This window comes from Hibiscus syriacus, unplaced genomic scaffold, assembly GCF_006381635.1.
Source record: "Hibiscus syriacus cultivar Baekdansim isolate YM2019G1 unplaced genomic scaffold, ASM638163v2 tig00012370_pilon, whole genome shotgun sequence".
Lineage (NCBI taxonomy): Eukaryota > Viridiplantae > Streptophyta > Magnoliopsida > Malvales > Malvaceae > Hibiscus > Hibiscus syriacus.
The window spans coordinates 671,973-695,443 of record NW_024062270.1 but is presented as its reverse complement, the minus strand read 5'-3'; the positions used below and the strand labels follow the sequence as shown (position 1 = coordinate 695,443).

The 23,471-nt window shown below is 33.6% G+C and overlaps 2 protein-coding genes and 2 pseudogenes across 2 annotated transcripts; 2 read left to right on the top strand and 2 right to left on the bottom strand.

The window, feature by feature from the left end:
• Positions 1-2,717: 2,717 nt before the first annotated feature.
• On the bottom strand, positions 2,718-6,566 carry LOC120205334 (annotated as a pseudogene).
• A 414-nt stretch (positions 6,567-6,980) lies between these two features.
• On the top strand, positions 6,981-14,272 carry LOC120205332 (transcription factor bHLH123-like). The gene is made up of 8 exons (XM_039205234.1): positions 6,981-6,990; positions 12,304-12,590; positions 12,689-12,753; positions 12,798-13,099; positions 13,209-13,313; positions 13,814-13,879; positions 13,973-14,026; positions 14,107-14,272. Exons 2-8 carry the CDS (start codon positions 12,316-12,318, stop codon positions 14,254-14,256), a joined length of 1,017 nt encoding a protein of 338 aa, XP_039061165.1. The 5' UTR covers positions 6,981-6,990; positions 12,304-12,315; the 3' UTR covers positions 14,257-14,272.
• On the top strand, positions 10,895-12,212 carry LOC120205333 ((+)-delta-cadinene synthase isozyme XC14-like). Its single transcript, XM_039205235.1, has 3 exons — positions 10,895-11,078; positions 11,168-11,341; positions 12,126-12,212. Exons 1-3 carry the CDS (start codon positions 10,944-10,946, stop codon positions 12,210-12,212), a joined length of 396 nt encoding a protein of 131 aa, XP_039061166.1. The 5' UTR covers positions 10,895-10,943.
• A 2,930-nt stretch (positions 14,273-17,202) lies between the features above and the next one.
• Positions 17,203-20,285, bottom strand: LOC120205255 (annotated as a pseudogene).
• Between the last annotated feature and the right edge of the window lie 3,186 nt (positions 20,286-23,471).

Genomic DNA, 23,471 nt, shown 5'->3' with positions numbered 1-23,471 from the left:
TTGAAAATATGGTGGATAAAATAGAAGATGAAGCAATCAGTGAAAAAGGGTATAATTTACCCTTTATAATTAGTTTTAAAGTTTTAAAATCAATATTATTTGGTAAAGGAAACCAAGGGTAGAGCAAGTCAAAGATTTACTTGTTCGATGCTCATGGCTTGCCTATTTTTAGGTAATATGTAATAATCGTTATGAGATTATTTTGTTTGTACGTTTCAATCATGCTATATTTGTTACAATTTTTTTAGTTGATCTTCGGATTCTAAGATTTAATTTTGATTAATTCGAATCGACCCAAATCATATCGATGGAACAGAAGCCACTAAGTGATGTCAATTGACACCCCCCAAACATTTTCAATTTTACTTATACATATAATTAAGAAAATGACATCCATTTTAAAAAAGTTTTGACACCGAATGTATTAGAGGTGTTCATTTGTTTAATTTAATCACTAATTGAATTAATTTTTTATTAATTCTAAGTAATAGATTTTTTCTTTAACCGCTAACCGAATCAAATTGAATAAAGTTCGATTAATTCGATCAAAGACCTAATTAATCAAAATTTTCAATATATTTTTAATTAGATCAATTTAAATTTAATATATATATATTTTATTTGGGTCAAAATTTAATTAGATCTTGATAATTTAATGGATCTAGAGTGATTAAAAAATAATTGGGTCTTAATTCTTTATAGATTTGAGCTTAAAATGTGTATTTAATATAAATAATATATATGATATTTAATATTTTTGACTAATTCAATTAATTTAGTTAATTATCAAATTTCAAATAGAATTAACCATTAAATATAAAAAAAATCATTGTTCCCCGACCGAACTAATTTAGTGGTCCGTTGTTTTAACCGACTTATTTCAGTTCGATCGATAAATTCTATTAAAATCAAAAAAATGAAAACCTCTATTGCGTATGTATATTTTCTTTTGATTATTGTTTTGATAGCTTTGTAATAATCTTATGTTAATTTAGCTATATTTTACATTAATTTATCGAATTTTAATTTTATGTATTAATTTATATGACTTTATTTACATATCATAATTTAAAATTATGACACCGAATTATGAAATTCCTAGTTTTGCCCCTACCGTGTCGCACATTTAGTTTTGGTGGGTGAGTTTCCAACTGGGATTTTCTATATTCATAAAAATTCGAACTCAAAACCTACTTAAACATAATCAAATTACTTACCACTTAAACCAATCATGTTAGTTGAATTTTTTTTGTTTCTTAGGTCGGTGATAATGATATTTATAATTTAACTCAAATTAAGTTTTGATTAATTAATGTATCATTTTCAATTTGATTTTTTAATTAAATTTAAAGTGTTACAATCAAGATTATGTATCATTTTCGTGAATTTCTGGATTAAATGCAGAAAAAAAATTAAGAAATTAGGTGTGAAGACTTATGGCATATTAATAATTCTTTTTGATAGTTTGGAAATAAAATTAAGAAATTAGGTGTGATGATTTATGGCATATTAATAGTTCTTTTTGATAGTTTGGATGACCAAAGTAATATTTGTTCATCTTTTTTAACTTATCGATAATATACCTATACCGTATAAATACAATTACTTTAACTCATGACCTTTAAATACAATCGTTCTAACTCATGACTTTTAAGGAAAATATTTTTTTTATTTTATCATTAAAATCACTTGATGAATTTATAACATATTAAAAATTAAATAAGATGAAAGATGGAGACTCGAATTTTTAATTTATTACCAATATTACGATAGTTGAATTTATTCATATAACTTTTAATGATTCATGAATTTTTCCTACTGTAAATGGTAATAATAAGTTTATTAAAAAATATTGATTCTTAATGAATGAAGCAATGTAAGTTTATCATTATTGATTCAAACAAATAATTATTTATTGATTTAAATCGTCCACTCTAAAATAAGATATTTGTGGGTCATTGAGCCTAATCATTAGGCTTATTGGACTTGAATCCAAGAATCAAAAGATTAAGGGGCGGTTTGTTTGGCTCTGAATGGAATCATTTAGCGTTGAATGTTGAACCGTTCAACATTCAGTGTGTTTCTTTCTCACCCCTGAATGATTCAGTGCTGACTGATTCAGCAAAACAGTGCTGAATGATTCAGCATCAAAGTACATTCTGAATGATTCAGAGCCATTATCAAACAACATGTCACATTCAGAGCTAATTCATACAGAGTCTATGAATCATTCAGCATTTGAATCATTAAGCGCTTAATCATTCTGAAATAAACAAACAGCCCCTAAGGCTTAATATAATTTTTTTTACCTAAATTATACTTTTTTTCCCGGTGACGTCAGATTTTTTTGATCAATTCAGGTGTCTAACATTATAAACATTATCACTTTGGGTACTTTAGTCATAATGGTCATTAAAAAAACTCGTTAAGTGACATATGTCGTATTGATTTTGCTCCCATTTTCTATAATTAATTATATTTTGTTTCCTTTAATTGGTATATTGGCTTCGTCCTTGCTTATAATGTTTATGTGATTATCCATGATATTGACATGACTGTCTATGCGTAAATGATAAGATGAATATCATGATTCTATCATATGTACCTTATACCCGAACCAATTTCATTTAACCATAAAATGTCAACAATTTGAATGCAGCCAACCCAATATTATGAACTGAGAATTTATTAACAACGGTGAAAGGTAAAAGATGAAGACATCCTTATATCTAACTCTAACTATAAATGCATACGTTGAGGGAAACCAATTAGAACCACAAAAACAATACCAAAGGGCGTTGTTTAACCACATGTTCGTGATGTCGGCTCTGCAGAAATCTAGCATTGAAGAGCAGATCCCTTCATTTTATCCCGTTTCGGTACTCAATCGAACACTATTAATCGTCATCGTCCGAAGTAGAACTATCCACCCTTAGCTCGGCGATTGCTGGAAAAAGCTTCTGTCGTAGATCAGTTGCATCGGTACGAGAGGAAGATGATGAGTGCGACCCCTGCTTGTGTGACTTTACCGGCTTGTCTTTAACCTCTTTGCACACCTTATCCAAAATTATCAAGAAGTCACGTACGATCACAAACAGGCGTAGTCCCTCGTCCTTCTTATTGGCACCATGGAAATAACTGCCAGTGTTCTTCACTAACTCCATTATTCTCTTCTCTTCCTCGAGCAGTGACGTGATCTTGACCTCGTACTTCTCCACGAAACTCTTTAATCTTTTGTGAAAGCCACTGTCTTCCTCCAAACTTTTCATCTCCGAGTTCAAGAAATCGCGTGCTTTTAGCAGTGAATGGCTGAGTCTGGCAACGGTTCCTGTTAAGTTCTCCGCATCGACAGCCGCCGCGTTCTTGACACTTTCGAGTTCAGTGCTCAGACGTGAAACTGCCTGAAACCCCAGGATGTGGTAGCGCTCTTCCATATCAGGGGAAACATCGTCAAGGAGATCATCGGATTTCATGCTGGTAAAACTTCCGCTCTCTCTTTCGGCGCGGAGAACGCATTATTTCTTGGACGACGAAATGCAATAGCGTGGTCTTGCCGTCTACTCCTTTAACATCCGATAACTTCAAAAGAGTGTCGAGTTTGATAGCTTTTGCACCACCACGGAATGTTCCATCGTTCATGCGATTTCCGGTTTTAAGAACTGCTTCTAAGAGCTTGAGGAATAGACGGCTGCCTTGTAGATCCTTGCAAGCAACCTGCCAAAAGGCATCCAAGTAAGACAAATTGTATGAATCATGCAAGTCTTGCAATTTAAAAGCTAATGACCAACCTCTAATGTTTCGAAGGACACTTTAGTGACAGCAGCCTCTTCATGAATAGAACACATGAAAAGCATCACTTGGATTCGTTTAAAAGCAAACGGGATTCCAAGCATTCGTTTTAGGAATTGCTCGGACGGACCGAGTCTAGAAATTTCACTGGTGCACGTTTTAATTTTGTGTTCTTCGTCTGATGTCGGTGCCATCTTCAATAACGTCTGAAGGAGTTCAACAGGGAGGTCGTTTCCTGATGTCGAAAGAACAGAGTTCAACAGGGAGCACATATTCTATAGGATAAATAAGATGGAGGAAATCACCTTCCCAAAGTGCGGCGCATACATCTTCGGCAGTCACATTCAACGCCCGCAAAAGGATTGCTAGATTTTGTGCCTTCTTGGGGTCAATTAGTTGAACAAACTGAGGGGCAGGGTCCTTCAGAGATGGCTCTTTCTTATCGTTGTTCTTTTTCTTATCGGCGGCCGAATATCCGAAAAGAGTTTCAATCAGATCCTCATTGAACCTGAAAAGGCAGCATCGAGAATCCCATACTGATGTGTGGCAATAAAATTAAGACGAAAAAAAAAACAAGTATAGAATCAAATACGTACTGGAACGATCCAGCTTTGATCTGATTCCACACCATTGCATGGTCCGGCTTGGCTGCAACTTTATCCCAGAAAAATGGCTTCAGTTTGGCTTTAGAAGCATTGGCTGTATTCCCTGATCCTTCCCCAGATGGTGCATTTGGTGTATGTTGTGGTGCATTTGGTGGTTTAGGTCCCTTGGAACCTGGGGGCATTGGTGGAGGTGGCCTAGGAGGACCAGCTCCAAGAAGTTTAGGTGGTGGCGGAGGTCCAGGCAGAAGGTGCAGGAGGATTAGCCTTAACTGGATTAGGAGGTTTGGGTCCGCTGGGAGGAGCATTCTCCGGAGCTACTCCAGGCACGGAAGTACTTGCGTCTCCCAAAGGTTGGTTCGAATTAGCGTTGCCTGATGTATTAGAGGATTCAGTAGAGGCTTTGGCGACAGCGGCTCCGGCCCCAGCACCAGGAGCAGCTCCAAGTGATGACTTCCCATCCGTGGAGATTTTGAGAGCAATACCGGCATTGGTTGAAGCCTTCTTTTTTGGGCTTGATTCATTACCTAATGATTGGTAATCATGATTCGTTCCTGCATTAGACATAAAAGCATATGCATGAGAAGAACATACAAAAAGAAATTCAGGTAGAATTCATCAAAAAAACTTCAACAGAGTGCGGAAAAGTATATATACCACCACCGGAGATCGGTCTCCGGATAGTTTGCTTACGAAAGCACAAAAAGAAGAACAACATCGAGACAGAAGCTGTTACTACCGCAGTCACAATACAAGCAATAACAAGTGTTATCTTCTTAATTCCTGTATATTCATCTCCATGGTGGCCATCATGTACCGGAGGTGGTGAGTTAGAAGGTTTAGGAAGTGGGGGAGCGGGTGAAGATGCCGGACTTCTCAATGGCGATGGACTCGGTGTTGGACTTGGAGCTGGACTAAAATCAGGAGCTTTGGAATCAGGGGAAGAGGCTGGAGCCGAACCGGGTGACGTTGATGATGGGGAAGGCGATGGACTCGAGACCAAACCAGGGGCTGCAGCAGTGTTCTTTGGGGCTAAAATTCTTCTAGGAACATCACGCCGGCGATTTAATGAATTGACATACCTGGTGTACCAAGGATTAAAGCCACCATCTTTAATGGATTCTCGGAACATAAAATCGTTCTTTCTGATGCAGTTAGAAAGAGCTTGTTTTATCGCCGGATGGCGAGCCATGTTCCGAATGTTCTCTTCGGCCGATGAATAACCCACCGCGCGGATAACATCGGAGAGTATTTCCTGCAGACGCCGTAACTTGGGTTCTAATAAACTATTCAAATCTTGCCTGCATTCTACCCATAACAAAGCCACCTGCAAGTAAACAATTCCAGGCAATGAACATCAGTCAACAAGAAGCAAATCACATAAGCAAATGAGCAATTTCCTTCACCAGATTTTCGTTGATCTCCCCGTTTGATGGATCAGCCAATACGTTAATAAATGCTTCTTCTTCATCACCCCTATACTCAAAGACGATTGCCAATGTAATACAAATCAAAACCACCAAAACATTGCACAACGAATGGTTTTGGCACACAATTTTCCTTGTACCATCGCCATTATCAGAAGCAGAAAATGGATTTCTTTTCATTTCATCAATATCCTAAGCCACACAATACCAAAAGAACCCGACCCGACCTAAAACCCTTCCCAACGCTGTCATCAAAAGTTCAAATTTTATAACATTTGGTACCAATTCGAGTCATTTTCCCTCAATAAGAAACCATTGAAACCTGCAAAAAAAAACAGATTTTTTCTTAGAAAGTTGATGAAAGATTGAAACTTGGAATCACAAATCAACAAAACAAACAAAACCCAGAAACTGAGATTAAAACAAAATCTAGAAACAATATCAATCAAGCTTAAACTAGAATAAATTTCGAAATAAAAAAATAAAAAAGCAGCTTATAATGCATGTAAAAAGAAAGGTTGACAAGGAAAGAAGTTATGCTTTGATTGAAGAAGGGTTCTTACATTGAGCTGAACAAATGCTTCAAGGTTTTCTTCTTCTTCTTGGGATCTTTATTCTGATAACAAACATTTAGTTGAATCAGTATATATAATACTTAAATTTAGTAATCAATTCTTAATTTTATGATGTTGCAACATACCATTAAATCTCTCCTTCGGACTATTGGAATGTTGACAGAAAATTCCATTTTAGTTGGATCCTCAACAAGCTGATTAAACTTAGAGAGGAGGCTAGGAGATTGTTCATTTCGGGTTCTATTTGGTCACAGATCAAAGGTGGCTGGATTTGAGATCGTATCCGTGATAGGAGGGTTAAGGTTGAGTGACATAGGGTTATTTGGTTCCCATCTCATATCCCAAAATTCTCCATTATTGCTTGGATGGTGATTCTCGATAGATTGCCAACCAAAGACAGGTTAGCAAGGTTTGGCATTGTCACTGTTAATGTCTGTGGATTGTGTGGTGATAATCAAGAATCTCGAAACCATTTGTTCTTGGAATGTTCCTTTGAAAGGGTGATATGGAAAGCCATTCTGCATGCTTGTGATCTCCAATTACAGATGATAACCTGTTGGGATGATGCCATGCACTGCATGATTTCGAACTTGAAGGGTAAATCCCTCTTTGTTCATATTCTAAAGCTCATGTGGACTGGTTTTGTTTATTTTCTTTAAGAAGAACGTAATCGCAGACATTTTCGTGGTGTGATTCGTTCTGCTGATACGATTGTAAATAGCATTAGAGAGTTTGTAAGAATTAAATTGTATAGATGTCATATGAATAGGATAAATGATGTTAATAGGAGGTTGAGCCTAGCTTGGGGATTAATCTAGGCTGTTTGATGTCATTTGTAGCAGCTTACTGCTTCTTTTTGGATGAATAAACTTCTACTTATAAAAAAAAATAATAATAAATCTCTCCTTTTTCAGAGCATTTGAAATGAAATGATGGAAATAATGGAATCGACGTTTTCATAATTATTTCTATCCGTTTTGAATGGATAAATTTGCTTTGAAAATTAAGATATCATGTTTTTTTAAATATTTGAAACTAACCGGATAACATTGTTCCTCTAACAAAATATGAAATATATTACATTTTTCAATAACCTACTCACTTTGAATATACATTTCTTTTTATCGATGTCTATCACAACATATCATATTATATCAGTATTATATGTCTTCATATATATGTCTTCAACGTTCGGAATGTGTTTGCGTTACAAATATACACAATTTCATTAGATTTATCGGAGCATTTGAAATGTTGCAAAACGTCAATTAAATCAACGGACATAAAAATGGTGTATTTATCTCAATAATGAACATTAAAATCTTTATATCATGTAGAAGACAATGATTGGTCCATTATAATCACATAAACTATAATACCTAAAGCTTCCTTCTAACTAGTACCCTATCAACAAACTCCATTAAGAACATGTTATCTATCAGACCCTGAACTCAAAACTTTAAAAAGAAAAACTGTGTGAAACAAAAATTGAAGCTAAGAATCACATCAACGAGAGGGAGAAATGGTGGGTTTCTGTTAGGGTTTTTAAGACTCTAAACTGATATAATCTTAATTTTCATCACCTCCACGGCCGTATTAGGGCCTGGTAGGAGGGGCACCTTCCTAGGGACCATAAATTTTATAAGATTTTATGCTTTGTAAAAAAATGATTTTTATTAATTATAATAAAATTGTTTTTAATATTTGTTATTAAAGTTTTAATTTTTTTAATATTTATTATTATTAGTTCAATTTTTTAATATTGGTCAACCCAATGGTCTTTAACGACTAATTTATTTAAAAATTATAAAGGAAATATCGATACTCATTAAAGGAGTACCGATACTCCCTGTCCTTAGTAGTTTTATTTTGCAAAAATTTAATCCCCAACGGCTAGAAACGACCACAAACTCATTCCAACATATAAAAACAAGTTTAGGACACTTGAAGAAGGTTAGAGAACACCTATCCAAGCAATCAAACACAAGAGAATAGCTTTTTATTCTCATTTTCCTTTCTCTTATAAATATTAGTGTTTTAGTGAGCTCAATCTTGTAAACACCTACCTTTTAGAGGTTTTCTTGTTTACTCTTTTTTATTTCTTTTGTAACAGGGGAGTGGTTCTAGCTAAGCCTTTGAAAAGCTAGGGAGTGTAAATGTTTTCTCTTGATCCTGTAAAAAGAAAGAATAAATTAGTAAATTTGTTAGAAAATCCTTAGTGAGGAGCTAAGGTAGTGGATGTAGACTTGGTTGAGAAGTCGAACCACTATAAATCATTGTGAAAATTTTCCTATCATTTATACTCCTTACTCCTTAATCTTAAAAAGTCAATTCACCCCCTCTTGGCAATTCATTCGGTTGATCATTGAGTTTCATCGAATAATCCCAACAATTGATATCAGAGCTTGACTTATTAGAAGGTCTAACAATCTTGAGACGAACCTTGAAGAAGCTTTATCCATTTCCGACACAACTGGGAACATGACTTCCACCTACGACTCATTCCACATTGAAGACTCCCAACCGATCAACAAGCCTCCATACTTCAATGGAACCAACTATCGTCATTAGAAGAAATTAATGAAGCTATTCATCCAATCAAATGATCTTGATACATGAGAGATGATCGAGAACGGCTACTCTTCTCCAAAGAAGAAGACGAATGAGTGGAGTGCCCAAGAACGAAAGAAAACTCAACAAAATGCCAAGGTCATGCACATGTTGTGTTGTGCATTTGGAATAAGCTCGAAGAACTTCACGGTGACAAGAAAGAAGAACCACCAAAGGTAGTGTGCTTAATGGCTCTTGAAGAGCCCAATGTATCTTCTAACTCTAGTGAATCTAATTCATATTCTTTTAATGAGTTACAAAATGCATACGATGAATTATTTTCGGAGTTCGAGACCATGAACTCCAAATACAAGAAAATGATTTCAAAATTTAAAGTTGAAAATGATTTTCTTTTTAAAGCAAAAATGAATATTGAAAAACAAAATGAAATTTTAAAAAATGATTTAGATCTTTCAAAAGTAAAAATAATTTGGACTGTAGGACTCACGTGACACGATCTATTAAAAATAATTATATAAGTTTTTACTGATAATGTTCTATGGTATTAACACATGAAGTGATATTTATGTGAAGATGCTTCAAGGTTGTAATTTCTATTCAATTAGTTCAACTGCTTGAGTGAATGACCCAGCAGCACCTGTTGACTTCTAGTACATGGTACTCTCCCTCTACCACATTCTGGTCGACAAGTGGCGATCGGCTGAGGGAAGGACCCAATATGATATTTCTAAAAGTTTAAGATCAATGGATGATATTCAATTAAAAAATGTGTGTTGTTATACACCTCTAAACATTATCTATTAGTATTATTTTATAGGCGTCAACATTGGAAAACAACACTTACTAATCAGATACAACAACCCAACACAACGACCGACAACCGATCTCGAATCACCTCCGCTTCCAACGACGGCATTAGAAGTCGCCCCGGCAACGAGTACGATAATTTTAAAAATAAATTTTAATGCCATTGAATATAGAGGAAATATGAGTAAACTATATATATTTTTTAGAAAATCATAATAGATTAACTCAAAGAAATCGATTATTTCTTATAATAATAAAATGCACAAATTAATTCTTTAATACAATAGGGTAATTCAATGAAAATATTAAAAATTCAATCAAACAACTCAAAAATAATAGATAAAAACAAACATGATTAGCACGGTGAAAGATAAACACCATCAATATTAACATAAAAATGTATATAATAATGATTTCACGTTGAGAAACTAATTTTTTTTTACAATTCAATTTAAATATATTTTTGATAGTTGAGAAGTTTAAGAAAAGATAAGTTTAGTTTAAGGTTAAAGAAAGACGTGATCAAAAATATTATAAAAAATATAACATTTTTGTTGGACGTGACTTACAATGTTAATTTTTTCTTAATTTTCTTTGTTGCAAATATTCTTCGTAACATTTTTTTGTTGACAACCGAAAATGTTAAAAAAATTAACATTTTCGGTCACGACTTTTCTTAGCCTTAAATTAGACTGCCGTAGAGCAGAACTATCCTTATAATTGATACCTCATTTGACTCTTTACATATAAAAAAATAGAAAAACATATTAAGTTCTATTTTTACTATTAACTTAATTTCGAATAAAAAATAACTTGTACTTTATAATTCAATTAAATAATTCAGTTCAATTGGAACCAGTGACTCAAAATTTACATCAACCTGACTTTCAATCATACTAATATTACAGAGGCATCAACTTTGAAGAAAAAGGATACAAACAAAAGAAGACTCAACGCATGATTTTTCAATCTATTTGCAATTTATCCTTCATTGGACCCTACATACTTTGCTCTACAATTTCCTTTTGAATTTAACTCATCTTTTTTTACTTAAAATTACAAATATTTTTACCTATAAATACATGCAATTGCACTCCTAACCTCACAAACTCTATGCTAAATTTCGGGAGTAAACCAAAAAAGGAAGAAAATTAGCCTTTGAATCCATCGAAATGGCATCACAAGTTTCTCAAATTCCTTCTTCATCACCCATTACTGCCACTCCCTCCGATAAGGAAGAAATTCGTCCCAAGGCCGATTTTCAGCCTAGCATCTGGGGTGATCTCTTCCTCAATTGTCCTGACCAGGTATATATACATGAATTTAATGGCAATATATTATTTGTTTAATTATTTTAGTGATTTTAATACCAAGGAATTTCCATTGTTTCGAGCAGGAAATCGATGCTCAAACTAGACATCGACATGAAGAGTTGAAAGAAGCAGCGAGGAAGACGATTGTGGCACCGATGGACAATTTGAGCCAAAAGTTAACCTTCATCGATGCAGTCCAAAGATTGGGTGTGAGTTACCATTTCACCGAGGAGATCAATCCAATCAGGTCGGGTCGGGTAAGAACCTATCGGGTTCAGGTTCGGGTCCCATGTCCATCCTTAATCCTTAATCATGACCTAGTTTTATGGAAAATTATGTATTTTTTATATTTTTAAAATACTATAAAATAAGGAAATACATAAGAAAACCAAAATTATATAAGAATAGAAGACTGTAATAAAATTGAAAAAAAAATATTATTTTAACTGTAACAGACAATTTAAAGGTATTTATTTAAAACATCAAACGATAATTAAATAAAAAAGGAGAAAATCAATTTCAATTGGCCTTTTGCCCTGAAATGTCAACCGCATCCCGATCACTGCTTTCTCCGTAGTACTTCAAGTTAAACTGTTTAATCGTTTGATAGAGACGTCCATTAGTGGGCATGGAGTTTCGCTTTGAGTCGCCTCAATTTCCATTAAATTAATTTTATTCGATTGAATTCTAGTTATTAAATTTTTAATGATGTTATATCTTCGAAAATGAATTTCATAAATTATCGATCTTTCGTCATTTAAACCGCTTTAGATAGATCTCTCATCTTATTATAAACTTCAAGAAGTTAGATATCCTTTAGATCAACTATAATACATAGATAAAAACACTAACCGTCCTATTTAATCTATAAGACGGATTCTAAGATTTGATCATTAGATCTTTTTAGTTCATTGATCTACGAGTAATCAAAATGATTTTATGGTGGTAATCTCATTTAAAGTCTCGATTAAGGAGGAGATCTTCTCCCCTCATTCTCTTTTTGGATGTTCTATGTTCTTTATACATTCATCTGTCCCACAGAAAAATAGTCTACTAGTTAATAACATTCACTCAACGATTACGACTCTTTACCTAAGTCAAAAGAAATATACTATTGATTACCGTTAAGATAAATTTACTCCCATATATATATATATTTTAAAAAAATTTATGCAGCCATAAAAACTCATCAAACAAACCTGCCAGAAACAAGAAGTAGTATATTTCAGCCATGGCAGATGAGTTTGGTGCAGGAACAAACTGGTGGGATAGAACAGCTGCAAGTTCTTCTTCTTCTTCATCTTCTGCTCTAAACAATAGCTTGGGAACCTTTGGTTGGGCACCGGAAATGGCTGATATCAAACCAGCATCTTCCATTGATTCCATCTCACCACCATCATCAGTCGTTTTTCAAGATAACCCAAAACTTCAAGCTGGAGCTGCTGATTTACACATGATGGAGCTCGGCCTTTCCTCTCAACCTATGGACTGGAATCAAGCTTTTATGTAAGTACTGCAATATATATATATATGTGTGTGTGTGTGAATGTATATGTGTTATGTTTTGAAGGCGTTGAATAAAGCTTTTGATGTGTGTTTCACAGCCGTGGGGAAAAGAATGTGAATAGTTTCAAATCCATGCTCGAAGAACATAATCTGGAAACTTCAACCGTTATCAATATGGATTCAACAGCTTTATATGGGAATTCTCATCGATTCTGCAAGGATTCATGTTGGGGTCTGAAAACAATCAAGTTCACGGGAGTCGTCCGATCAATGATTATCAATATGGGATGAACAGCAATGATCATCATCAACTGTTGCCTAATTCTTGGTCTAAAGTCCCTCAATTCTTGAGAAATTCGCCTCCGAAACATGGACAGTTACATTTCTCAAACAATGCTCCTTTTTGGAATCCATCTGCAGCGGCGGCTGATCATAATGTCACCCCGCCTGGGTTTCTCCCATCACTGCAAACCCAGATTCAAACAACACACTTCTGTGAAAAGCCAAAGGTAATTCTTTTAAAAAAAGAACACTTTGTTTTGAAGAATCTTTTACTTTTTTTATATTAGGGTTTGGAATATTTTGTGTATTGAATTCTTTATCTTCACATGTCATTAGAAAATATCTGGGGTTCGAGACTCGAGCACTGTGGTGAAGAAAAGTGTAAACGAAGCCTCATCTAAAAGGCCTCGAAGTGAAACCCCATCTTTGCCCGCTTTCAAGGTACAGTTCTTCTTCTTCTTCTTCTTCTTCTTCTTCTTCTTCTTCTTCTTCTTCTTCTTCTTCTTCTTCTTCTTCTTCTTCTTCGTCTAATTTTGATTTTAGTCCTTTAATTACGCAGAAGTTTATAATTTAATCCCTTTATGATACTACGTAAATAAAGACGAGAATTTCTATGGCTTTGATCATGAAAGGTGAGAAAAGAGAAGATGGGAGATAGAATCTCTGCACTCCAACAATTGGTTTCACCCTTCGGAAAAGTGAGTTTTCTTATCAATTTCTATAGTTAAATAGCATGGTGTTGAATGGGAATTCATATCTTGACAAGGGATTTAAATAGCAACCGTTGAAATAATAATCGTTATCAAATAATATTTGTTATGTCTGTAATCTTGATAAATATAACATAATCGAAAATACAATCACAGCCGTAATTTAAATATCTGATTTTGATTCGAAAGGTGAAAGTTTATGATTGTTTTTTTTCTTCCCATTATATGTAGACTGATACAGCCTCAGTGCTGTCAGAAGCCATTGAGTACATAAAATCCCTCCATGATCAAGTCAACGTAAGCTTCATTATCAACTAGTGATCCTTTATAAAAAGATTCAGAGCATAAAATATCAAAAGTTTCCCCCTTTTCCTTACTATATTCTGTCAGGTTTTAAGTACTTCATACATGAAAAATGGAGCTGCCACTCACTATCATCACCAGGTAATAATAATACTTCATAAAATCCTTTGATTCATTATACGTAAACCATGATTAAGCAAATTTTTCCTTTACTAATTCAGAACTATGAGAAGTCCATGGACCCTGAAGGGTTTAAACAAGATCTAAGAAGCCGGGGACTGTGTCTCGTGCCCGTCTCAAGCACGTTTCCGGTGACACACGAGTCGTCGGTGGATTTTTGGACGCCGACGTTCGGGGGAACATTCAGGTAGAAACGAAGATATAACTGTGGATTAGGGTTATTCAGATAGTAAACCATTGGAAAAGAATAATTTGTTTGTAATAATTTAAAATTAATTATTATGAACAAGTTATGTTGGATTTGGGATATTGACAAAAAAAAAACAATTACTGATTTTTTTAGAGGAAAATTTGAAAGATTAGTCGATTAATAGATCGGATATCATTGATTATATCAAAAAAAATTAGAAAAAATAAATGTGAAAGATTAAAAGATTTTTGTTACAAACATTGTCAATTAGGGCTTTAATTTAAGTGTGGGGATACCATTTGATTGAAAATCCAACTTTTTTTAATTATGTTATTATTACTAATAATATTATTTGGAATATATGGGTTAGTGGATGTCACAAGGTGGGACACTAAAGCTCCTCCTTCAGGCTTTATATTATTTAAATAAATAATATGATACGATTATGGGTTAATGTATTATTGTATTATACGTTGTTGAGCTTTTATTGGAAGGTAAAGGGAAAAAATAAAAATGGTAAACACTAATATAAATATCATGTAAATTATTAAATATTTTAATATATATTAAAATGTAATTTACTTGTATCATGAAATAGGATCATTTAAAAATTAAAAATCTAATAAAATGATTTTAAAAAATAATGATATAATAATTTATCATTATATGTATGACGAATGAACATAAACGATATTAATATAATAACAAAAACGATAATATATTGATAATTTATTTTATCAGAATTTAAATATGATATATATGAAATGATTGTAAATACCTATCGATATGAGATAATTAATTTGTGAGTTAAAATTTAAAATAAGATAATTAAAAAATCTTATGTTATATATTTTAGGATGATAGTGTATTTTATATCTTAATTTAATCTTCATTATTGATTTTATAAAAAGATATATATTAACTAAAAATAGAATATAATGAAGATCATTTCTAAAATTAGTTTTGTAATGTTACCTTTCTTTCTTTCTTTTTCTTTTACGTGGATTAATTTAAGAAAATAAGGATTATTAACAAATTTAATTAAGAATAATATTTGATATACTATTTGTGTGTAATTTTATGTATTATAAGTGAATAAAGTTATGATATATGGCCGATAACAAACTTAAATAAATTGATTTTAATTTTTAATAAAATATTGTTATTTAGATCATTGGTGATATGTAAAATGATAAATCAAATATTGATTTTTAATGAATTAATTAAATTATTTAGGAAAAATATTATATAAAGAGATGAAAAAGAAAAATTGATACCTGTAGAGTAATGATGAAGTAACTTTATGAGATTCTACCATCTAATAATATATTTTTCAAAAATAAAAAATAAAAACTTTTTTATTAATTTATAGTAAGTACAAGTAATATCTATTTAAAGATAATTCTTAATTATTTTAACATTGAATTGAACGTTCACACTCATAATGTGTTTGATGCTCGAATTCAATACCTAAAAAAAATAATAATTCTTTTATTATTGAGATTACTTTGTTCGTACATAAAAAAATTAATCTTAAAAACCAGTATGAGTTGGTATATATTTCTTTACTCTTACTCTAGTAAGCTTGAAACTTTATAATCTCTTTGGCTTTAAAAGAATCTTTGTAAATAGACTTAATATAAAAATAAATGTTCATATTATGTTTCGAAAAATATTTTAGTGTTTAAAGAATTTTTCATTAAAAATAAGTACCTAAAGTTTTCTCCGTTACATTTTTAGATGCTTACCGTTTAAAAAAATCGTTAAGTGACATGTGTCACATTTATTAAAAAAATTAATTTTTTCAAATAAAATATTAATCAAAATATATTTTAAAAAATCTGAACGCGACACGTGTCACTTACCGAATTTTTTTAACAGTAAGTACCTAAAAGTGAAATGAAAAAAAACTTTTAAACACATATTTTTAACAAAATTTTTTTTGAACACCTAAAAATTAATTTTAAATATAATTTATGCACTTATTTTTATATTAGACCTTATAAATATATCTTTTACAATGCTTTGGGATCAGTACCCTTTAATGATCAATTCACTTCATAAAGTTAAAATTAACAACAACAAAAAACAGAAATAAATGTACCAAAATGAAAGCATCCATGTAAAAGGGTATTTTAGAGAAACTAATAATTATGATATATTTTTCTGCGATTTAATGAAGGGGCAAATATTAAAATTATATATAAATTTTCAAAGGAATTTATTGATTTTATTAAAAATAAAAAATATTCAAAATTATAATAAAGATTTATAAGTGTAACTATAATTGTAAACTAAATATAAATATAGCTAGGACATTTTCCTATAACCATTGACACAAAAATTAGCCGCTAGATCACACAAAGATCAAAAAAAGAAAAGTTTTAAAAACCTAACCAATGCTCGAACAAATTAAATATACGAACAATCTAACTACATTGGCAAAAGAATTATAAAATGGGATGAAACTATTGAAAGATCACCTAAAGTTCGCAAATCAGAGTCAAACGACATGAATAAACTATCTAAGAATGCAAAACACGTATCCAAATCAATCCGAGAATTCAAAGTAGGAAAGATTAGGATGATAACAAATAATCACTATCTTGATCAATCGTGGTAATGTCAAATTCAACCCTAAAAAAAGATAAACGAAAACGGCCAAACGATCAAAAACTATCAAAATGTGGAGAAAAATGTGTCATAAAGACAAATAAATATGTCACAAAGAAATAGTTATTTTTATTAAAAACTAGAAATACAAAAAAGAACATACAACCGATGATCGACAACCAGTATCAAAACTGATGTCGTCACCTGCTAAACAAAATCTAAAAAGAAAAAGTTGACTTGATCTATAAAAATTAACATAAATTGTAAAGAGAAAGAAGAGAGGAGAGAGGGAGAGGAGAAAACTGCTAGGAGACAAACACAACGATATTGGAGTGTTACATGAATAATAATGAAAAATAACTATCTTGGTTCCATCAAAGAAACCGTGACGCTATTCACCGAGAACGTTGCAGGCTGATTTGAATCATGGGTCGTACTTGTCGCATTAGAGAAAGCAGGCTTTTTGGGAGAAACTAGAACCGTGAGCTCATTGGTAAGCATGGAGACAACTTGGTACATTGTCGGTCTATCAGCCGCCATTTCTTGAACACAAAGAAGAGCCACATGAATGTACCTCAGCAGCATGGGATATGAAACCTGGTCTTTCAGTTTAGGATCCACCAACTCACCTCCTCTATCTCCTTCCCACAATGCCCATGCCTTGAGTAAAACCAACGTGTTTTAATATCTCACATGTCCGACAAAAGACATAAATAAAACCTTGGGGGGAAAAAGTGGAGAGATTTTGTCACTCACATGTCCAATTAGATTCAGAGAACCGCTATGGTAAAATCCAGTGTTCTTCTTGCCACTTAGTATCTCTAACAGCAAGACACCGAAGCTGAACACGTCCGACTTAATGGAGAAGAGGCCTTCCATGGCGTATTCCGGCGACATATAGCCACTGTGTTTACATAGAAAAAAGGTTGATTAGATTCTTCAATGAAGGATTATTAAAGCTAGCATGATAATACTGTACTCCACTTACTATGTTCCTACAATCCTATTAGTATTTGCTTGTAACCTGTCACCACCTAACATTCTTGCCAACCCGAAATCCGATATTTTCGGGTTCATTTCACTGTCTAACAGGATGTTGCTTGCCTTCAGATCTCGATGTATGATCCGTAGTCTCGAATATTGGTGAAGATATAGAAGCCCTTGTGCTATCCCCTCGATTATTCGAACTCTTGTTCCCCAGTCTAGTAGTCCTTGATTGTTTGAACCTGTTACAGATTTGCAAAGAAAAAAAAAAGAATGTTGCATGACAAAAGCAAACCTTGGGGAGAAAAGGGAAGGTTTAAGCATTCATAAATCACAAACCAAAAAGAAATGAATCCAAGCTTTTGTTAGGCATGAACTCATAGATCAGTATCTTTTCCCCATGTTCTAAACAGCAACCTAATAGCCTAACAAGGTTCCTGTGTTGAAGTTTTGCTATAAGCATCGTCTCGTTCTTTAATTCTTCGAGCCCTTGTCTGGACCGTTTCGAAAGCCTTTTCACTGCCACTTCTTGTCCGTTTAATAGTTTTCCCTGCAATCAAAACCATCCGAAAACTTGAGCTTGATTTCTGGTACTAGTCTTAAAAGATTATAGACTTGATACCATATAAACAGGACCAAATCCCCCTTCTCCCAACTTATTCTCCAAAGAAAAATTTTCAGTAGCTTCCGATACACTAGCAAAGCTAAACAATGGAAACGTGGTGTCCTTCCTCGTAAGTTTCCCGGGGTTGTCGGTATCTGAAAATTCTCTGCTACTAGTGGTGATGCTCATCTCCACATCAAAGAGCAGTATATCCTGGCTTGTATCATCCCTCTCCCCTGTTTTTGAAGACAGTGAGGTTAGCATATGGATCAAGCAAACCGATCAGTTCACAAAGACTGATACAAAACTCAATACCTTTGTCTTTAAACATCTTCCTCCTCCAAAAAACAATGAAGGATGCAGAAAGAAGCACCAGTAGAACAATGGGGATTGCAATTATCCATAGATACTCATTGTCCCCTAGAAATCGAATTCAAGAAATTAAAAGTTCCGAAATAATTTAATAGCCAATATAGTTAAAAGCTTTTAGAAAGAAACTACCTCTGCCATTGTCGAATTCGGAAGCTGCAAGTCTGATAAAGATCGTTCTTGCACTAGTATCCTTTGCTTCAAGTTGTTGAAGATCAAAAAGGTCACCAAACCATCTTAAGCAATGGCGACTTGTGTTATATGCATATGCACTGCAACTACAGTTATTCAAGCAAGCTTCTTCACATGTTTTAGCGTCAGAGGTCGAGACTTGAGGACCCGATGGAAAAGGATTGGATGAATTGATTTGCTGAATTGAACTTAGAGGATACCTCACGTTGTTCATCCTGAAGAATTTGTCTCTATTATCTCCATTACCACAAGTTAGGGGATTTCTCCTCGTACACTCTCCGTATCGGCCCTGTATTATCCGCTTCTCTGATGGGTAAAAGCCTCGCAAGCACAGGCAACTGTCACTGCTGCTGCAGCTGCTAAATGGACCGCAAGCGTTAAAGATCTCACACAGTAGTCTTGGTTGAGACCAATACAAGTTCCACTGTTGAGTACTTTCAAGCCATGAAGACTGTCTAATTTGTCCGGAGATGTGAAGGATGCATCTAGTTATAATATCATAATTATACAACGAATATGAAAAATATGTTTCGTTTTCGTCGCTATACATGGTGTAGTTGAAGATGTAATTCAATCTCATTTCAGGTATCAAAGTAAAACCCTTACCATTCCAAGAACCAGTGGTCCATATTGTTTCATTACCCCTCATGAGTGCAAATGCATTTGATGTTTTAGAATCAATTTTCACCTCAAACCCCCCTTTATTTGGGTCGTCTTCGTCTAACCAGGATGTTAAAGACCAAACTTTCCCAGTTTTCTTACTGTAACCAAGCTTCATTCCAGGTAAGAAAATTCAAAGGGTAATCAAAGCTCTGCCATAGTACATCAGAGTTCCCATTTCTCAAAACCAAATTCCCAGAATCCAACAGTGTTGCACTCACGTTTTGGCTTGATGATAGATCATCATCACTCACTCTATAAGTTGTTCTGTCATTGAGAATCACAAGGAATCCATCACCATTGATGGTGAGAATCATAGATGAACCACTTAAAGGAACGTCTCTTTTGCCAACCCACACAATATCCTTGGTTGGAACATTCTTCATACGAATCGCCAAATAAAGAGCTGTTGAGCCTGTTGAGAAAAACCCCAATTCAAACTTATATCCAGAAGATGCTAATAGATCTGAAGCCGTCATGATTTGACCTTGGAAAAGAGTATCAGTGGCTGCAACTGTTTCACTGTAAACCTGCAAGTAAAAGCATGAAGAAACAAGCAAGGAAATGCATGAAACAATTCTCATGGTTGCCCTTCTTTTTTTCTTACAACAATGTAATCTGACACAAACAGTTATCTTACAGGTCTTTTCTTCCGTATGGGTTCTTGATTTTAAGTGAAAATCACATTAGCCGGCCAAGCTTGACTAAAGACTTTTGGAAGGCAAGTCTACGCAGCCCATCCAAGGGTATGCGTTGTATTTCCTTGGGTGGCCCTGCACATGTTTGAATCTCTTGATGAAAAGTTTAAACAGACGGAGACAATTTTGATCAACCTACACGGCAAATTAAGAGAAAGAAGCAAGACAGAACACAATTTTGAGCACGTCAAAACATGTATTTCCCTAGACTTTTCTTGGCATTTTAATTTTAAGTTTGTTCATCTTAATATACTCCTTAGCCAGTGCTTCAATTCATGAGGGATTGGTAGGAAGAATTGTGAAGCGGGTTAGTTGTTGGTCTACTAAAATATTTTGTTACCCTAGGTTCTCCTTCACAGTTAAGATGACAAATCTTCTCCCAACAGACTCTAACTCTACGAACAGAATCATCTCTATCCTTCAAGAAAAACGCAGCACAAACTTTAGTAATCTGTTTTATAACCTTTTGTAAACACCAATTTTTTCATTTTATTTATTATGTTAAAAAAACAATATTATATTGTAGTGGTTGGGGTTATTAATACCCCAACCAACCCTTGTTAAATGACACTGAGCATTTTGTCCGCTTCTCTGATGGGTAAAAGCCTCGCAAGCACAGACAACTGTCACTGCTGCTGCAGCTGCTAAATGGACCGCAACCGTTAAAGATCTCACACAGTTGTCTTGGTTGAGCCCAAAACAAGTTCCACTGTTGGGTACTTTCAAGCCATGAAGACTGTCTAATCTGTCCGGAGATGTCAAGGATGCATCTAGTTATAATATCATAATTATACAACGAATATGAAAAATATGTTTCGTTTTCGTCGCTATACATGGTGTAGTTGAAGATGTAATTCAATCTCATTTCAGGTATCAAAGTAAAACCCTTACCATTCCAAGAACCAGTGGTCCATATTGTTTCATTACCCCTCATGAGTTTCCCTAGACTTTTCTTGGCATTTTAATTTCATAAGTTTGTTCATCTTAATGTACTCCTTAGCCAGTGCTTCAATTCATGAGGGATTGGTAGGAAGAATTGTGAAGCGGGTTAGTTGTTGGTCTACTAAATTTCTTTCTTTTACTGAAAGATTACAACTCGTTTAGGCTGTGGCTTTTGGTACACAACTTTTGAAATAGGATCCTTTTGTTGCCTTCAAAGGTAATCAAACAGATTACTAAAGTTTGTGCAGCGTTTTTCTTGAAGAATAGAGATGATTCTGTTCGTAGAGTTTGAGTCTGTTGGGAGAAGATTTGTCATCTTAACTGTGAAGGAGAACCTAGGGTACAAAAATATTTTAGTTTGGAACAAAGCTTGTGTGATGAAGTGTTTATGGTTTGTCTTATCTCAATATGGTTCTATTTGGATTACTTGAGTGGGGAATTATTTGTTAAAAGATTTTTCTATTTGAGGTTTTAAGTCAAGGCCAATCATAGTTGGCCTTGGACAAAATTACTTGAATTTAGAGAAGATTTGGCCTTTGTTGATAATCTGCAGAGGGGAATAAAGCGAGAAAGGTTTGGGAGTTGTTTAAGCACAAACAAAAACAAGGTGCCTTGATTCGGACTTGTTTGGGAAAGATTGGTCATTCTTCGACATTCTTTTATTTCATGGTTGGTGGTGCAAAACAGTCTGCTAACAAAGAATAGAATGATAAGTTGGTGTCGTCAAGTTGACCCTCGACGCCTGTCATGTCAGGATAGTTTAGAGATGCGAAATCGTTTATTTGTTGAGTGCTATTATTCTGAACAGGTGTCAGGTTTCATTCTTCAATCTTGTGGGTGTTCCTTTACTCGCAGCTGTTGGGAGGGATTTGATTGAGTGGCTGCAGAAGTTTGACAAGAGGATGTCTTTATGAACTATTGTCGTTCGTATAGCTTGCAGTGCTTTTAATCACTACATTTGGCAAGAGAAGAATGATAGTCAACATGACAAGGGTACACGTCAGTGTTCTGCCATTTTTTCGCAGATAAAGAATAATACTAGATCAAGGCTTGTAGGACAGTAGAGTCTCTAATTCAGATTTTTTTTTTTTGGCTTACTACATGGGGATTATAGTTTGAAACTCTATTCGTTATTTTTTTGTTCTTTTGAGCTAGTTATGGAGTTTCTCTTGGGGTGATGGTTGTGTGGGGTTATATTTTATTTGTAATGTTGGTTATTTTGGATGAATAAAAAAAATTATCTAAAAAAATTAGGGTTGTAAACGAACCAAACGTTTAGCGAACCGTTCGACGAGAAATTCGTTTATTTATTAAACGAACGAACATGAACAATATTTTGTGTTCGTTTAATTAAATGAACGAACACGAATAGAGGGCTCGTTCGTGAACGTTCGTTTTATGTTTGTTTGTTTATGTATGTTCATTTATGTTTAGCCCAATATCTCTATACACATTTAAAATATTAAAGCCCAATAAATTTTAAATTGATACCTATAAATATTTTAAAATTCAATTAATTTTAAATACAAATAAACAAAGCCCAAAACAATTAAATAAAATATTATCCTAAAATTATTAGGAAATAAAAAAATTCTATTTTCATTTATGTTTGTTTATGTTCGCTTGTGTTCGTTCATTTGTGTTCGTTTATCATTTAAATGAACGAACATGAACACGAACAATAAATTTTTTGTTTGTTTATGTTCGTGTTCGTTCATTTGTTCAGTTAAAATTAAACAAATGAACATGAATATACTCCCATTCGTGTTCGTTTACCCGCCTAAAAAATATATTGTCTCCATGATTCAAATCTAAATTTCTCCTTGAGAATGTAATGTGTTTTATCACCAAATCTAATACTTATTGGTTCCATGCAAATATATTTAGAAGTATTCATTTTTTTAACCAACAATCGGTTGATATAGTGGGATGAGTGAATATATTCCTTACGTAAAATCAGGGATTCGAATCCTAGCGTTTGTGCATGGAATTAAAATTAAATATTAAAGAGAAATTAAATTGTTTAACTTCAAAAACAATAGTGACATATTGAATATTTAAGCCTCACGAATGGGATCAAGAGTTAATATTAAAACACACAGGGGCCTAAAAAGTCATTATACCTTAAAAGTTGAACGTCACTCCTTCATGCAT